General features: G+C 44.8%; 1 protein-coding gene across 10 annotated transcripts in view; it reads left to right on the top strand.

Annotated features, from left to right (window-relative positions):
• Positions 1–15,608, top strand: part of shank1 (SH3 and multiple ankyrin repeat domains 1) — an 89,581-nt gene that overhangs the window by 65,661 nt on the left and 8,312 nt on the right. For 6 of the 10 annotated variants that reach the window (XM_074655934.1, XM_074655933.1, XM_074655929.1 and 3 more), the window contains 9 exons: positions 4,660–4,742; positions 4,861–4,985; positions 6,293–6,428; positions 6,537–6,617; positions 9,859–9,885; positions 9,998–10,054; positions 10,298–10,413; positions 11,173–11,299; positions 11,977–15,481. In XM_074655934.1, coding sequence (XP_074512035.1) covers positions 4,660–4,742; positions 4,861–4,985; positions 6,293–6,428; positions 6,537–6,617; positions 9,859–9,885; positions 9,998–10,054; positions 10,298–10,413; positions 11,173–11,299; positions 11,977–15,481 — 4,257 coding nt within the window. Of the gene's footprint in view, positions 1–4,659; positions 4,743–4,860; positions 4,986–6,292; positions 6,429–6,536; positions 6,618–9,858; positions 9,886–9,997; positions 10,055–10,297; positions 10,414–11,172; positions 11,300–11,976; positions 15,502–15,608 lie in introns of all 10 variants that reach the window. The other 4 variants (XM_074655932.1, XM_074655931.1, XM_074655930.1 and 1 more) reach the window with 4 other exon arrangements.

The following is a 15,608-nucleotide window of genomic DNA, read 5'->3' as shown; positions in this document are numbered from 1 at the left end:
GATTGATTGCGTGTTTGTGTGCATGCATGCCTAATGTTTATGTGTGTTGGTGTATATGGCTGGTGTGTTTGCTGTTGTCCATTAAAAACACAAAGGTATGGCAGGGACATTTCTCTTCCTCTGTTGGCCGGTTGATTGCATGTGTTGTTGTGTCCTGCGTGATGTATGTTTACCAGTGTGTGTGTGTGACAGAGAGAGAGAGAGAGAGAGAGAGAGAGAGAGAGAGAGAGAGAGAGATGGACGGAGAGGGAGGGAGAGAGAGGGAGGGAGACTGCCGACAAATTGGAAACAGTGCATGGTGAGGGAGTTTTAACGATGCAGCATGCATTACAAGTTCCAGCTTCTTTCTGACACCTCTATGGAAGCCTGCGTGGCCAAACCGGTTTAATATCTCAGCTTCTCATATATGCAGTTGAGACTCACTGTACGCTGTGCTGGATTGTCCAGCTCAGTTGTTTGCATCTAAGATACTGATGACAAGATTGGGTCGCTAATACTGAGGAGTCAACACAGAGTGTGGCACTATCACTGTATCCCAGTTCAGTGTCTGGATCCTCTAAGGATGCAGTCCTCAAAGGTGGACCTGAAGGGCTGAACCTGCTCTTCTCTCAATAACAGAGGCAGAGCCTCACAAAGAGCAAAACTAATGGTGTGTTCGGGTGTCAATTTGTAAAGACAACAAGTTTCAAAGTTTGTCACAAGGAAATTTCTCTCAAACACCCAACAAAGTGTAAATATGAGTGATAAACTGGGATGAGTTTAAGCGTTCTATATACGGGATTCAGAGCATTAATATAGAAATTATTCCAACTTCAGAGGATCCAGCCACTGAACTGGGGCACAGCTAATGTCACTTGGAGTTGATGACATCCTTGAAGACAGCAAAGCCTTAGTTAGTTGTAGGCGCTGGTTGGATGTGATTCAAGGGATTATTGCAATTTATGCAACCCTGAGTGGACACACTTACACGCACAGACACCGTGAGTGAATATAGGATAAGTAGTACAACATAAACATGACAGATATGATCTGACACATCTTCCAATGACCAATATTTGTAAGAAAGACACTTGCAGTTGCCCTAATTATTTATTCACATCACGAAGGACTTGGCTTTGCGAGTGTCACTTTGCTCTGACTGATTGTTGGCTGTACAAAAGGTTCTGAGTCCTCTGGTCCTCAAAGTTTTCGTCAGGCATATTCTGCATTTTCTGCTGCTTTGGTATTACCTCTGATAGTGGTTTCTCAATCTGATGAGTTCATATTACTGGTTACCAGACACATTTGTTTGAAATAAAAAAGTCAAGACCAAGACTTCAAAGTTTATCATCGGCCCCAGCGATGGATGTAATAGTTCTTCGGATGTTGTGTTTGAGACATTTCATCATGCTGTCACTTAAATAAAGGTTGTGTAAAACTAGGATCCTTATATTGCATTAGTAATTCATTATATTTACTCTGAGACTAAACAACATCAGCGGGGAAACAAGTGCAAAAATATGATCTGCTGTTGATGGTAAAGTTTTCTGAGCCAATATGTTTGTTATCTGCACACATGCTCAATTTCCATGGAGTGACTTGTTGCTTGTGTTGCCTGCAGACACAGACTAACAGCTACAGGGGAATGTGATGTGTGTGTTTCCATGTTTATATTACTTACTTGTTCCCAGTAGTAATGTACTTCTACACAGTCCTACCTTAAGATTTATGTGAATGTGTTTGTACATACAGTATGTGCTCATGTATTCACTCGGTCCCTCATAGCGTTTGAAGTCTGGGCTGGACAACAGAGATGAACAGAAGAGGACAAGAATAACAAAGACGGAGCCTTGGCAGAGACAGAGAGGCTCTCACAGCCTGTGGAGAGCATCATACACTCAATAGACTGAATTAAAAAGATCATGAGGGGGAAAAGTGATTAGAAAAAAATGAGTAGAAGTTTGAAGAACAAGGGAGGGAAGCCAGTACAGAGAGAGGTATGGAGTAGGCGGGGCCATCAGGATGGAAAAATGTAAAAAGAAGAAAAGCCAGTGAAGAGAAGAAGAGAGAGGGATGAACAGATGGAGAGGGCTGGGACTATTTTGGTGCACGTTGGGATTATCAGCATGTGGTTACAGTATGTTACAGCTGACATGGTATATATACCCCTCTGACTCACTGACTGACTGAATGGCGGTTTGGAGGGTCTTTCCATTCATAACAAGAAAGAGTCCGTTAGAGGTCAGCAGCCCTGAGAGGTGGTGTCGTTTCACACCAAAGTGGTATAAACTGAAGTGGCCGAGCGTCCATTTGTGTGACGTGTCTCACCTCTCATGCTAGTTACTAAGAAAAGGATTTTTTTTTGTCCTACTAGCAGCTAGTAGGACAAAAAAAACAACTTTCGTCATTGACACATACAACAACGATTTTAATGGCGTTTTTATCACCTTCTATGGTAGCTACACATTTGTTTTTAAAAGTAACTCAGTCAATGTGTGTGAATTTAAACATTGTCATTCAATTTCGTCTGCCGTACTTGTCTTGTACAGTTGCATACAGTGGAGGTAGAAGTACTCAGATCCGCTATTTGTGTTGAAATATCAATACAACAATGTAAAAATACTCCATTACAAGTTAAAGTCCTATATACATCCTGTCATCCTGTATTAATGCAATTTAAGTAAGAAGCATTATCAGCCACATGTACTTAAAATATCAAAAGTAAAAGTACTCGTTCTGCAGAAAAATGGCCCCTGTGACCAATATATTATTATATATGCCCTCCAAAGGGCCACAAGATAAATCTGAGGGGTTGTGAGATTATTAATGTGGTAGGAAAGAAGGAAAACAAACAAAGTTCTGCTACACAAATTCATTTTGACTTTTTTTCTAATCTTTGCGTTTTTGTGTTTTGTTGTAAATGTATACCTATTTGGGCCTTGAACAGTTACTTAATAACTAAAATCATTTGAGCAGTTTAGAAGGATTTTGTCTCTTTGGTTGGAGGGCCAACAACTCACAGACATCTGAAACATGACGAGGCCTCAACTAGACACTGCTTTTTGTAAGTGGTCACAAGCCAAAATGTTGGGAACCACTGGTTTAATCTTAGTCTGAAAAGTAACTTGCAACCATAGTTGTCAAATAAATGTTATTGTGTAAAAAGTACAATATTTCCGTCCGATACACAGTTGAGTAGAGATATGAAGAGGCATAAAATGGAATTACTCAAGTACCTCAAATTTGTGCTCAAGTACAGTAATTGTCTGAGTGAATATATTCAATTACATTCAACCACTGGTTGCATGTTTCCCATCTGTTTGTGCCACAGGTCAGAACAGAAAGTACACTACACTATACAAGCTCCACCTGTGAGCATGCAGTGTCTGTTCTCTGCTGTCAGTGACTACTCGCGTACCATCACATGGCTTGGCTCTGGTGTGGTCCTACCCAAGCAAGTTTCCCTGCATCCAGATCGAGCTGTTGCTGAGGCAACAAGCAGCGCCATCATACTGTATATAGCATCTCTTCTTCACTGAGGTTCTGGTAGAAACCGTCTCTGGGCTCGCTGTCAAAAACATACAGCAAAGTGAAGCATAGCAAAACACTGCTCTCAGTCACCACTGTACTGTAAGGGAATGTGGCATAAGTTACTATTTAGTGTTGGTTGGAGTTTGAATTTTCAAGACTGATAGTAGCAGTAGTTTTAAATTGAAGCTGAAATATTTTTAAAATCAATGTTCAGTTTTTACATTTGAACACGCTGAAATATTAATTTTCAATTTCAGAAATGTATTGTCTTCATTTCAGGAAACCTGTAAAATGTTTAGAACATGGGATTCTTTATATTACTTCTACAACTATTAGTATTACTACTAATACTTCTAATAATAATAATAATAATAGATTACTATAAAACAACATGTACAAGGGTACATGAAATGTCTGTCAAATCAGGCTTCCCATAGACACACGATAAAAATAAACCTTTATTGAAATTTGGTTGTTACAGCAGCACAAAGACAGCATGCAGATAAACAGAGAAAGTAAAGAATAGATAATGATAAATAAGAGGTGTATAAAAAAACTAAATAAAAATAACCCACTGTTGTAAAGATCAGTTCTACACTAGAAATATAAATCAAACAAACTGCATCATGTCCATTGTATTAGAGTTGGATCAGCCGTTTGGGTCCTGTGCTAGGTTTGGGTCCTTTTTTTGCTTAACAATGTATAAATAATAGAAAGGAGAGGGAAATATTACTGCTCTCAACAAATGTTTTATCATTTCAAAATAAATAACTGACAAACAAAGCAAAAAAATTTAAATAAATAAATACCCACATATACACACAGGGGGTCCAGTTTTTAAATGAGTTTCTGCCTAGTACTGGTGGTGATGTCATTAGAGGGAGACACAGGAAGTGGGAAGCAGACAGCATTGGAGAGGAGTGGTGTGGTTGGGGAAGGGAAAAGTGACACCAGCAGGATAAATGTTGTGATTTATCGAATTTAAAACTTGACTTTCCACCCATCATCTCCATTGAGAGGTAAATGCAGACATGCAAGGCTGCACAGTACATGTCCTCCTTGTCTTCTGTTTTTCATTTTTGTCTTGTTATTTCTAACTCTCTCTCTCTCTCTCTCTCTCTCTCTCTCTCTCTCTCTCTCTCTATGTAGTGACTATATAATAAAGGAGAAGACAGTGCTTCTGCAGAAAAAAGACAGCGAGGGTTTCGGCTTTGTGCTGAGAGGGGCCAAAGGTAAGAAATAAACACAAACATCCTACCTTGCATTCACACTCATTGATTTAGGTATTGCAGTTCTAATCATACTGTATCACATGCATAATACATTTTCATGTTTTCATGGTGTCTCCAGCTCAGACTCCTATCGAGGAGTTCACCCCCACCCCGGCCTTCCCTGCCCTGCAGTACCTGGAGTCGGTGGACGAGGGAGGCGTTGCCTGGAGAGCCGGTCTCAGGATGGGGGATTTTCTGATAGAGGTGCTGCCATGATTTACCACTGCATTATGGGTTGGAATTGAAAGCACTGACAGGTTCTATGTCGAGGTTTCTGAACCTATACAGAACTAGACAGTAAAGGTGTACAGTCTCCTAAATGTGGAATTTTTTTAGGAAATATTTTGCATCTGGATCTGAACGTTCAAACTTTTCTGTTCAAAATCGTTTATTTAATAAAACATCTATATTCACACCTAATCTGCACCAAAAACAGATATTTTTGTCCCATGGCCCAAGACCTCACTTTCCACCAAAGTTCATAGGTTTGTTTGTAGGTTTTTGAGATACTCACTCCTACCAACCTGAAAAAACTATCTAAAGCAATATATATTTCAGTCAAGCACATGTGACTTCATTAAAGCGGTAATAGACAACTTTTACTATTAGTATTATTATTATTGTTGGTGCCGATGTTGCTAAAACAACCGGATCGCTTTAGTTTTCTTCAGCGCCTAGCAACTACCAACAACACAGTGCAATGGTCAAGGAAGAGTAAAACACCCGGTAGTATTAATAAGTAGGCAGGTTTTGTTATTTACCGAGCTTGTAGAAAGAATATCACCTGAATGTCGGGTTGGAACCTTCTCAATCCCAGAGCTCTCTCCATCGAGTGAATGCCTGTCCGAGGTTCACTGTTTTACCTCGGTTTTTATCATTTCATTCGGGCCGAATGAAATGATTGGATGGGTTTATTACAGTCCTGCAACAGCCACACATACCAGATTTTCAATATTACAATACAAAGTACTCCAGTTGTTCTACCATCCTCCATTTCCACTACCTGGGGATAGCCATTGATGGCTACCTGGGAAAACAAAAGCGCTATCCTCTTCCTGTTTTGGTTGCGCAGTGGTTGACACATTTCCTTTGTGCCGTAAATGGAGCCTTCATTTTCCTGGGAGATCGTACCAGGTGGCAGACAGAATTTTGCATAGTGAAAGCGAGGCTTGTAGGGAACTAATCTAAACACTGATGGTGTCATTATTCTATAGCCATTACATTATGGAATCAACATTTACCTCATAATGATAAGTTAAAGCAAAAAACTTGTCTATTGTCACTTTAAGTTGGGATCCATTGTTATTTCATATACTGTGACATTTGTTTTTATACATATAATTTGGCAGATATTATTGTTCAAGATCTTTTACTGTCAGTTTCAATTCCAGTTGCTTTATTGACATAAATGATGCCGAAAAATGTAAATACAACTGAGAAAATATGGTAAAAATGACAATAAGTTGTGTTATTAAACTCTTTGCGCCTCTCTGTCTCTGTGTCTGTCCCAGGTCAATGGTCAGAATGTGGTGAAGGTTGGTCACCGACAGGTAGTCAACATGATCCGGCAAGGTGGCAACAGCCTCATGGTCAAGGTTGTCATGGTAACCCGCAACCCTGACATGGAGGAGGGTTCGAGAAAGAAAAGTAAGAGTCTATCTACTGCGCCCTGGGGTGCTACTGTAGGTGAATGCTGTGAACCTTGTTCTTGGACAGCTTGACTGACCACTGCCTTGTTTGTTTCCTCACTTCCAGTCCCCCAGCAGAGTAAGAGGCTAAACACTCCGGCTATCGCCCTTCGATCCAAATCCATGACTTCAGAACTGGAGGAGATGGGTAAGAATTTGGCTTAGATAAACTTTTGAGGGGTGAAAACAGAAGGATTACAAAGAATGGAGAACCAGACAGACAGGGAGATGTAGACAAATAAAGAGAGCGCTTTAAAGCTGAAGAGGGGGAGAAAAAAGTAGTTAAGGGGAGAAATCGATTGAGGTGATGAGGGATAATAGAAACAGTGTGAAACCAGAGTGTTGGGGTTGCTAAAGATGCTGAAAGTATGAAGGGGAGTTGAGCTAGGGCTAAATTTAGACAGCAAGAAAGTAGAGAGGGAGATAGTTACTCAGTGACAGAAAGGAGAAGGAAAGAAAAAAGAAGGTTGGCTACCGCCATGGATGACGGTCTCAATGCATTTCACTGTTCTTTCAGAGGTTCCACACTGTCACTTCCAGCACCCCCACTACAGGTAACCCCACCCAGAAAAAGTGTCGCCATCCACCCTGTGATCCCTCTCTCACTGCCCGCCTCTCTTACCTCTTACCCCCCTGCACCCCCCCACTGCTCCCTGGCCCGCCCACAGCTTTAACCCCAGCGCCCACAGAGCAGTCTACCAGCCCTTCTGCTCAACACACACACACACACACACACACACACACACGCACACACACGCACACTCAACAAGTATTTGTTGCCAAGGTAACACTGCAGGGGAATGGGCGTCACCTGAGAGGAGTTTTCCGGGTGCCACAAACATCATGGCTAAGTGTCTGGTCTTCATGTTTTAGTGAGCAAGTTGACAAAATATGTCCTTGATATCTTTTGTTGAGAATGTCTTTGATTCATTTGGAAGAAATCACACCCAGGATAAATTTATTGAGATGAGTAATTTTGTGAAGAAAAAAAAAAAAGCAACTTTGTTCCAGGTCTGTTGCTATGGTAACAGCATTATGTGTGGCTATGCTTATGCCATCTCTATTTGAGGCAAAATAGTGGGAGGAGAGTGCATGGTGAGGGTCAACACCCCCATTTGCAGATGAGAACGTTGGCCAGTGTTTTATTGGTGATTGGATTATATTTTCTATACGTTTACGGTGTTTGCCGTCGCTGCTGTCTGGTTAGGAGCATGCCCAGTGAGCAATTGATGATGTATGAAGGCTGATGACATGTTGAGCTGCTGGAGGGGAGGGGAATGTCTCAGATCTAGTTTTAGTACTTTCTCTTACAATGACTTAAAGTGACCAAAACGCTAAACAACAGCAACTACCATGAGTCCTGCCCTGCTGCTGCTTTAAGTCAGAATCTGACTAAAGTTTGAGTGTGGAAATCAGCCCTTTGCTTTATTCCTTCCCCATCTCCTCCCCTCACCTGCCTCCTCTCTGTGGTGTGACCTCACCTGACCAGCACAAAGCATGAGCGCCCAGTCTGAAACACTGGTGCCAGTTTCCTGAACCCCCAACCCACCTCCCTTCCACCATTAGTGCTCACTATAAACACTATTCTCTTACCGCTAGCACTGTATGTATGCAGTGATACTGTATTCATTATCTCAATACATTAAGTATCACTGCAACAAACTTAAAAGTGCGGCAAATTAAACCATTTTACATTTTACAATACGGTGTTGAGATTTGGTAGCAACATCTGCTGGATTGTTTTATGGCAAAAAAAGCAAAACGCTACATCCTCTGCAAAAGGAGGCCAAAGATTTTAGAGAAAATATGGTCGTCATTTTGAGAAAGAAATAGCAGTAAAACTGTGGAGACTAGCCTCATCATCATCATACCGAGGTATTGAAATCGATTGAAGTGATATATAGATGTAGCGCCACAGTGCGAGAGCTAAATCAGCCAGGCCGATAGTAGCTTATTGCAGATGTATTGTATCGGTGTATATTTTGGTTGATTAGTAATAAAACATTTTAATACAAAAATGCCAAACCAGTTTTGAGGTAATTCAGAAACAGTGTCCCAATTACAGAGTTTGTCCACCAAAGTTCATTTACAAGTTGATTGAAATGTCCCACTTGGTGTGTATCTTGGTTACAAATCTTAAAAACAAATTCCAAGGGATCTCTATCAATATTGTATGGTTAAATTATGTGTTTGATTTTAAAGAAAATTACTATCAGCCGATATATCAGTTTTTTTAAAGTCCCAAATATCAATATCAGTATCGGCTTAAAAAATCGCGAGCTATACTTGTAAATGAAAGAGTCAGTTTGACCCAATATAAAGTGCATTTATCAATAAATATCCCAAGTGAGATGTTGGTGTTTAATTTGCAGCCACACTCCTTAAAATAACTTAAATCATCTTTGCTTTTGCCTCCTTCTGGATCAAGGTGAGAGGAGCACAGTGTGTGATGAAGCCATGACAGCCCCTACCATATGCTTATTCTAATGCATTAGAATTCATTTAGCTGTGACGCCTATTAAACTATCTCACCTCTGTGATTGGTGCAGTGTCCCAGTTCACCTAGAAGTCATGCTGCAAGATAACAAGGACATTAAAATGGAAATGATCCTGCGGTGCACTTAAGTCCACAAATTGTTGTTTTCCCGACACTAATTTCACGCAAGTGTTGTTTAAATATGTTTGGACATGTGTTTCGACAAAATTATGGCTTATTTTTTTAAAGGATTTGTGCAGTGCAGTTGTAAGTGAGAGATGAAATGAAGACAAATTCAAAACCCTTTTATGCTTGATTTAACCATCGGACATCAACATTTTATTTCTGTTTAATTAAGCTCAATAAACTACACATTATGAAATATAACGGCTTGAGTATAAGTATGGTTGATAACCCTATTCCTATTCAGTTCACACACACAAGCTCACTCACACCAGCGGATGCAAACACTAAAGGGTCACCTTTAATTCCTCCTCTTTACTCCCCTGTAGACTTGTCCCTTTACTGTTTACTGGTTTAACCACTAACTCTGTCTTTTCTTTGTTTCCTTTGTCCCCACTTCACTGCTGGCGGGATCTTAACCATTTAACAGTGGAGAGAGGTGGGAGTCAGTTTCAGACTAATTGCACATTTGTGTGTGTGTATATTTTCAAGTGTGTCAGAGAGAGTAACAGCAGCATACTGTATGTGTGTGCAGCATATTTACTGTAACATAAGTGTGCATGCTTCAGCTGTCTCAAAATGTGGGTGTGATGTACGTTCGAAAATCGAAAAGCCTGGCGAGGTGACTCAGTTTGTCATGCTCTGGGGAATATGATTAGTATTCACTGTAACAACGCTATCGCACTTTCACTCCTGCCAAAACTTAAGTCTCCTTTTGTCCTCCTTCCAGCTGCTACCCCTTGGAAAAAAAAATCAGGTATGCTCTGGTACACTCTCGCTTAAGGCATTGTATTTATGTCTGTCCAAAATGACTTGGCACTCACCACTTGGTCACTTATTGGACTTATTCTGAGTTTCTTTTCTTTTAGAATTCGAATCCTCACAAGTTACAGAGAAGAAGAGGACGGTCTATCAGATGGCTTTGAGTAAGGGAGCGTATGTTTGTCAGTGGCCATTTCCTGAATTTCTTTCTCTCTATGTCCTCCACCTTCATCAAGTGTGTCCCTTTCCACACTTTTCCTTCATTTTGTTGCTGTCCATTTTTCTGTTTCATTGGCGTATGTCCCTTTCTTTTTCTCTCTCTCTCTCTCTCTCTCTCTCTCTCTCTCTCTCTCTCTCTCTCTCTCTCTCTCTCTCTCTTCTCTCTCTTTCTGTCTTTTTTCTCTCAGATAAACTAGATGAAATTCTTGCAGCAGCTCAGCAGACAATCAGCACCAATGAGGCGCCAGGGACACGGGGACAGGGGCCAAAAAGAGACAGAGGAAGAAGTTTCTATGGCAATGAGGTGTGTATCGTGAAACATACAGTATATGTGTGCTGAGATGTGTGTGCTCGTGTTGACTGGGTCTCTCATCAGGTTGAGATGCATGTCAGACATTAAATTGAGTTGTAGCAAGAGACCACAAGAATATAGATTTAAAGAATATCAAAGCAAAACCTGACGCAACCATTAGTTTCAATGGTAACATTTGAAAGCTGCACTGGGCAAGACTTTTATTTAAAGTGTCCCCTCATTCCTACATTAACATGTTTGAAAAGTTGAAGATCCCCATTTACTGGGAGCCATAGATTTGCATATACATACTCTTGAGGCAGGTACGATCACCTGGCCTGTTATGAACAACACATGAACCAAAGTAAGGACAACACCAGAGCCATTATGCACATTTGTGTGGAGCAGAATGTGTAGTCCAAAGATTTGTTATATGATAATGACTGCATCAACATCTTATGTTTCATTTAAAGGCATAAAAATGTGGCTAAGTGTGAACAAGTTAATAAAGAAATAAACAGTAAATAAACGTGCACGTTGTAAACAACAAAATATCTTCAGTCTTTTATTCTTGACTCATATACTCAGACTCTTGACTCAGATATTTTTGACATTAACAATGACCAAAACCATTGAGAATTTACACCAAACTCAGCAGCTCTACGTCTGTTTTAGCTTATTATTTTAATTCTTCGGCCCACACATGTACTGTACGATTGAGTCTCATGTCACTCTCCACTTTCTTTCACATGCTCCTTTTTGGCATTTCAGCCAAACTACGGGGATCAGTCCGGGTTGGGGATGATGTCGTCGGGGTTGGGCCTCGGCTATGACCGTGGACAATACACCTCAGGTGGTCACGGCCCACCGCACGGTATGCGCCGGCAGAAATCCATCGGTGAGGCTGTCTGTTTTTTCTGTCTGCCCCTCCTTTCGCCTATCTGTCTGTCCTCTGGACCAGTAGAGGTCTACCCTGTGCTGACCTGTTTGTCTGTGGCCAATAATGTCTCGTCTGTTGCCAAAAATGTATGCACTTTGTATCTGTAGCGGATCGTATGTTATCTACTCATCTGTTTAACTTACTATACCTGTCCTGTAAAAATAAGATGTTTGTTTGTCTTATACTCACCCTACTTCTATTGGTTATATGCAGTAGTGCCACTAATCTCAGTTTTAGTCTGATGGATTATTTTCTGGTTTGTTGCTTACTAAAGCTTTACTAACTCTCCTCCTGAAAAAGTAATGTGCTCTCTGGTGACCAACAAAACAAATGCTGCTGTGTGATGCTGCCCAGTTGCTACTTGTTTATGGAATATATAGCACTAACTGACTTACCTACTAACAGACATAAGAATTGAGGACAGACTCGCTGGCAGGTAGACGGGCAGTCAGATTTAGACAGACACTCTCATAAATTACCCTCAGCTTTCCCTTTTTCTGGCTCCATTTCCTCTCTACTTGTATTCACCCCAAAACTTTTCCTCTTATACTCTCACTCTACACCATCTGTGCCACCTGCAAATCCCTATTTCATCCCAATTTGTTTTTTCTCCATTTGTGAATGCTGCACTGCAGGGGTGCCTGAGGAGGAGAGGCAGTTCCTGCATCCTCCATCCGTGAAGTTTGCTCGCAGTCTGTCGGTGCCTGGCCCAGACGAGATCCCTCCTCCTCCCACCACAGCTCCACCAGAACCTCCATTCTCCTCTGCTCCGCCACTAGGTTGGAGAGGAAAGTCATCCCAGCAGCCTGTCTCCGTGTCCCAGTCCACAGCCACCTCTGCGCACTACCAGCCCTACTCCCAGTCAGTGCACTTCACCCATGGGGGCAGGGAAAGGGCAGGTGGTCCCAGCACTGGCCCCAGTGGTGGAGCGGTGGACCACACAACCTCATATGCACCTGCAGCTGCCCATACTGCTCAAAGCAGGACTGTTTCGCGGAAGGTTGCCTACACTGGGGAGCCTGTTGGAGCTGGTGGAGGGGCCAAGGCAGCAGGTCTTAGGAGAGGCTACAGCACTGCTGTCCCCCCATCCAGCATTGCCACTGTAATGCCCCAGCAACAACAGACTACGCAGAGTCAACCCCAGCGAGCAGACCGCAGTACAGCTGGGGCTGGAGCAGGTGGTCCTAAAGGAGGGGCCCGGAGAGGTAAGGGACCCCTGGTGAAGCAATCTAAGGTAGAGGACCTGCGCCTGGCCCAGGGTACACTGGGAGGCAAAGCCTTAATGGAGAAAAGCTCCATCCCCATCCCCACCATTATTGTCAAGGCCCCCTCAACCAGCAGCAGTGGACGCAGCAGCCAGGGCAGCAGTGTGGAGGCCGACGTTCCTGCATCAGGGGAGACAGATGAAGCCAAAACACCCCACGGTCCTCCTCCCTCCACTCCTGCTCCACAGCCACCTGCCCCTCCTTCCATCCCAGCACCGCCGCCTCCGTCCTTGCCTTCTATGCGAGCCCAGGAAAATCTGGACTTTACCAGCCAGTTTGGGGCTGCAATTGTTGGCGCAGCTCGCCGAGACAGGGAACGGTTTCATGAAGCCCGCAGAAAGGGTAACTCCATGTTCATGTCTGCTGAGGAGGATGTGAGTCTTGGGGGAGTGAGTGATGGAATAGCAAGGACTCAAGTGTCACAGCAACAGCTTAGCACACAGGCTGAAAGTTCATCAACACGGCTGCGCCCGTCCAAGTCTATTGACGAGGGCATGTTCTCTGGGGACACCTTTATTCATCACACCCGCAGTATGCCTCCAGCCTTTGGCCTACCTGAGTACTCTTCACCTGCCCTGGACTATCAGCCTAAGTCTGTGCCTACTGACTTGTACACAGCAGCAGGCAGGCAGCCAGCACCCTCCAGTACAACCTTCATTCACCCTCTAACAGGAAAGGCTCTTGACCCCACATCGCCACTAGGCCTCGCCCTGGCTGCCAGAGAGCGTGCTCTGAGGGATGACAGCAGGTTAAGGAGGGGAGCAGATCATCATTTCACCCGCCAGATGTCGAGTGTGGTGTTTCCTTCGTCTACTGTCACCTCTCAGCCAGTGTCGTCCACCGCCCAGTCCTCTAGCTCCTCTTACCTGGTCACCTCGTCTTCTCTGGCTGCTACCACGGCGACTGTTGGCCGCCCACCTTCTCCCAGAATCCTCAGAGGAGTTGGGAGTGTGTGGAGTGAGGAAGGCAGTGGGGGAGAGAGGGAACGGGAAGGAGGAGGGGCTCGTGAGGGGCTAAGAGTTCGCTTCTCTGAGGACAAAACGGTCCACACGCACCACTACCAGTCTCAGCCATATCAGCCAACCTTCAAAGAGAGAGAGCGGGAGAGGTCGAGAGAGCGGGAGCGGGAGAGGTCTAGGGAACGGGAGAGGGAGCTGTCGAGAGAAAGAGAGAGGGACAAAGAGAGAGAGGGTTACATGAGGAGGGCAGAGCAGGCTGCTGCCAATGCGGCAGCTGCTGATAGCTCTGCTCAGCAGGCATCCCAGTCTCAGCAGCCTCGGAGGCCTGCTTTTCTCAGGATGGAAAGTCAAGCTGATGCTTATATCTTGTCCCTAACCCCTCCCTCTCCTCCAGCTACCAGTACTCAGCAGACAGCAACCGCTACTGGGAGCACTGGGTCTGGTTTGATGGTTCTTCCTCCCCCTGCCCCCTCAGTTGATGTGGACGATGAGTTTGTCTTCGCAGACCCTCTCCCACCTCCATTACAGTTTGCTAACAGCTTTGACAGGGGAGTTGGGGGATTATCAGGATACTCACAACATGGGATGCGCCCCAACAACCTGACCCGCCAACAGCAGGTCCCACCCCCGCCACCTCCTCCTCCACCACCACCACCCCCTCCACCTCCCCAAAAAGAACCATTTGCAAGTGGGTTTCCTACTCATACACCCCTGCCCTCTCCTCAGGCAGGGGACTCCACTGCCTCCAGCCTCACATCTTACGACAGTGAGGTGGCTAACCTGACTCAGTCTGCTCCCTCCCCCTCCCAGACGTCGCCCAACCCCCCACCTCCTCACTCACCCGCTACCCTGCAGATAACGGGACCTCCGCCTCCCCCGTCAGTCTCACCACCGCCTCCTCCCGGATCCTATCACAGACCCTTCTCTATGTCCCATCCCCACCACCTTTACAACAGCTCTCACACTCCTGGACGTTCTTCCCCCACGCCTCCCCCACACACAGTCGCCCCTCCACTGGCCTACCGTGGTCCCCCAGTGCCCTCCTCCACTGCTGCCACCTCTGCCCTTAGGGGCACTGCCTCACATGCCACGACCGCTAGCTGTGCCGCTACAACCACCGCTGCTGCCACCACAACAAGCACCTCCACTCAGCTCTACCATGAGCGCACACACACCACACATACAACATCCACCGCCATCACAGGCAGTCGCAGGACAGGGGATCACCGTCGTACTCCCCCTGCTACCAAGAAAGGAGAGTCTCAGGAGACGGTGGTGGACTCTGGGATTGAAGAGCTGGACAGCCGCAGCAGCAGTGACCACCACTTGGACAGCATCCTGGCTGGTGTTCGGGGAGATCGGCTGGACCGAGGGGAGAGAGGACGGATGGGAGGGGGAGGCGGGACAGGGGAATCAGAAAGGGGAGGAGATTTTCTGGAGTCTTACATGAGCTACCTGGACGGACAAACTTTTGAGATGCAGAATGCCACAGCAGCAGCTTCCACCTACCCAAAAACCAACCGGTTCAGAGAGGGAGGTCGCACCAGTGATCTACACAGACAGACCAGCACCGCTCCCGCATCTTTCCACTCCCACAGACGAAGGGACGAGCAGGAAGAGGACGAGGTCGAGGAGGGAGCGGATGAAAGTGGCCGCGATGGGTATGGGGTGAGGGACATGCAGAATTTGGGACGTCCCATTTCACCGTACTTTGATCGCCCTCGCACTCCTGAGATGAAGCCTCTCTGGGGCGAGGGGCAGATGGCCAGTGACCAGTCCGCAGCACTTTTAGAGGGGAAGAGGATTTACCCTCCTGCATCCAGTATGAAGCCCAGCATCATAAATGAGCTGAACAGTAAACTGCAGCAAAGAACCAAGGACAGCTGGAGCAGCCAGAGAACACTGAGCAGACACAGGTACACATCAGTGGCTTTATGTTTTTCAGTGTCACAGCATGAACTACATTTTTTGTTGTCGGTGATGCACGGCATCGTCATTCTATCCATGTTTCACCTGTGTGAACGTATCAGTGTGCCACCTGTG

The sequence above is a fragment of the Sebastes fasciatus genome, chromosome 13, assembly GCF_043250625.1.
Source record: "Sebastes fasciatus isolate fSebFas1 chromosome 13, fSebFas1.pri, whole genome shotgun sequence".
NCBI lineage: Eukaryota > Metazoa > Chordata > Actinopteri > Perciformes > Sebastidae > Sebastes > Sebastes fasciatus.
Note: the sequence above shows the minus strand (reverse complement) of the source record. Positions and strands in the feature narration are given on the sequence as shown.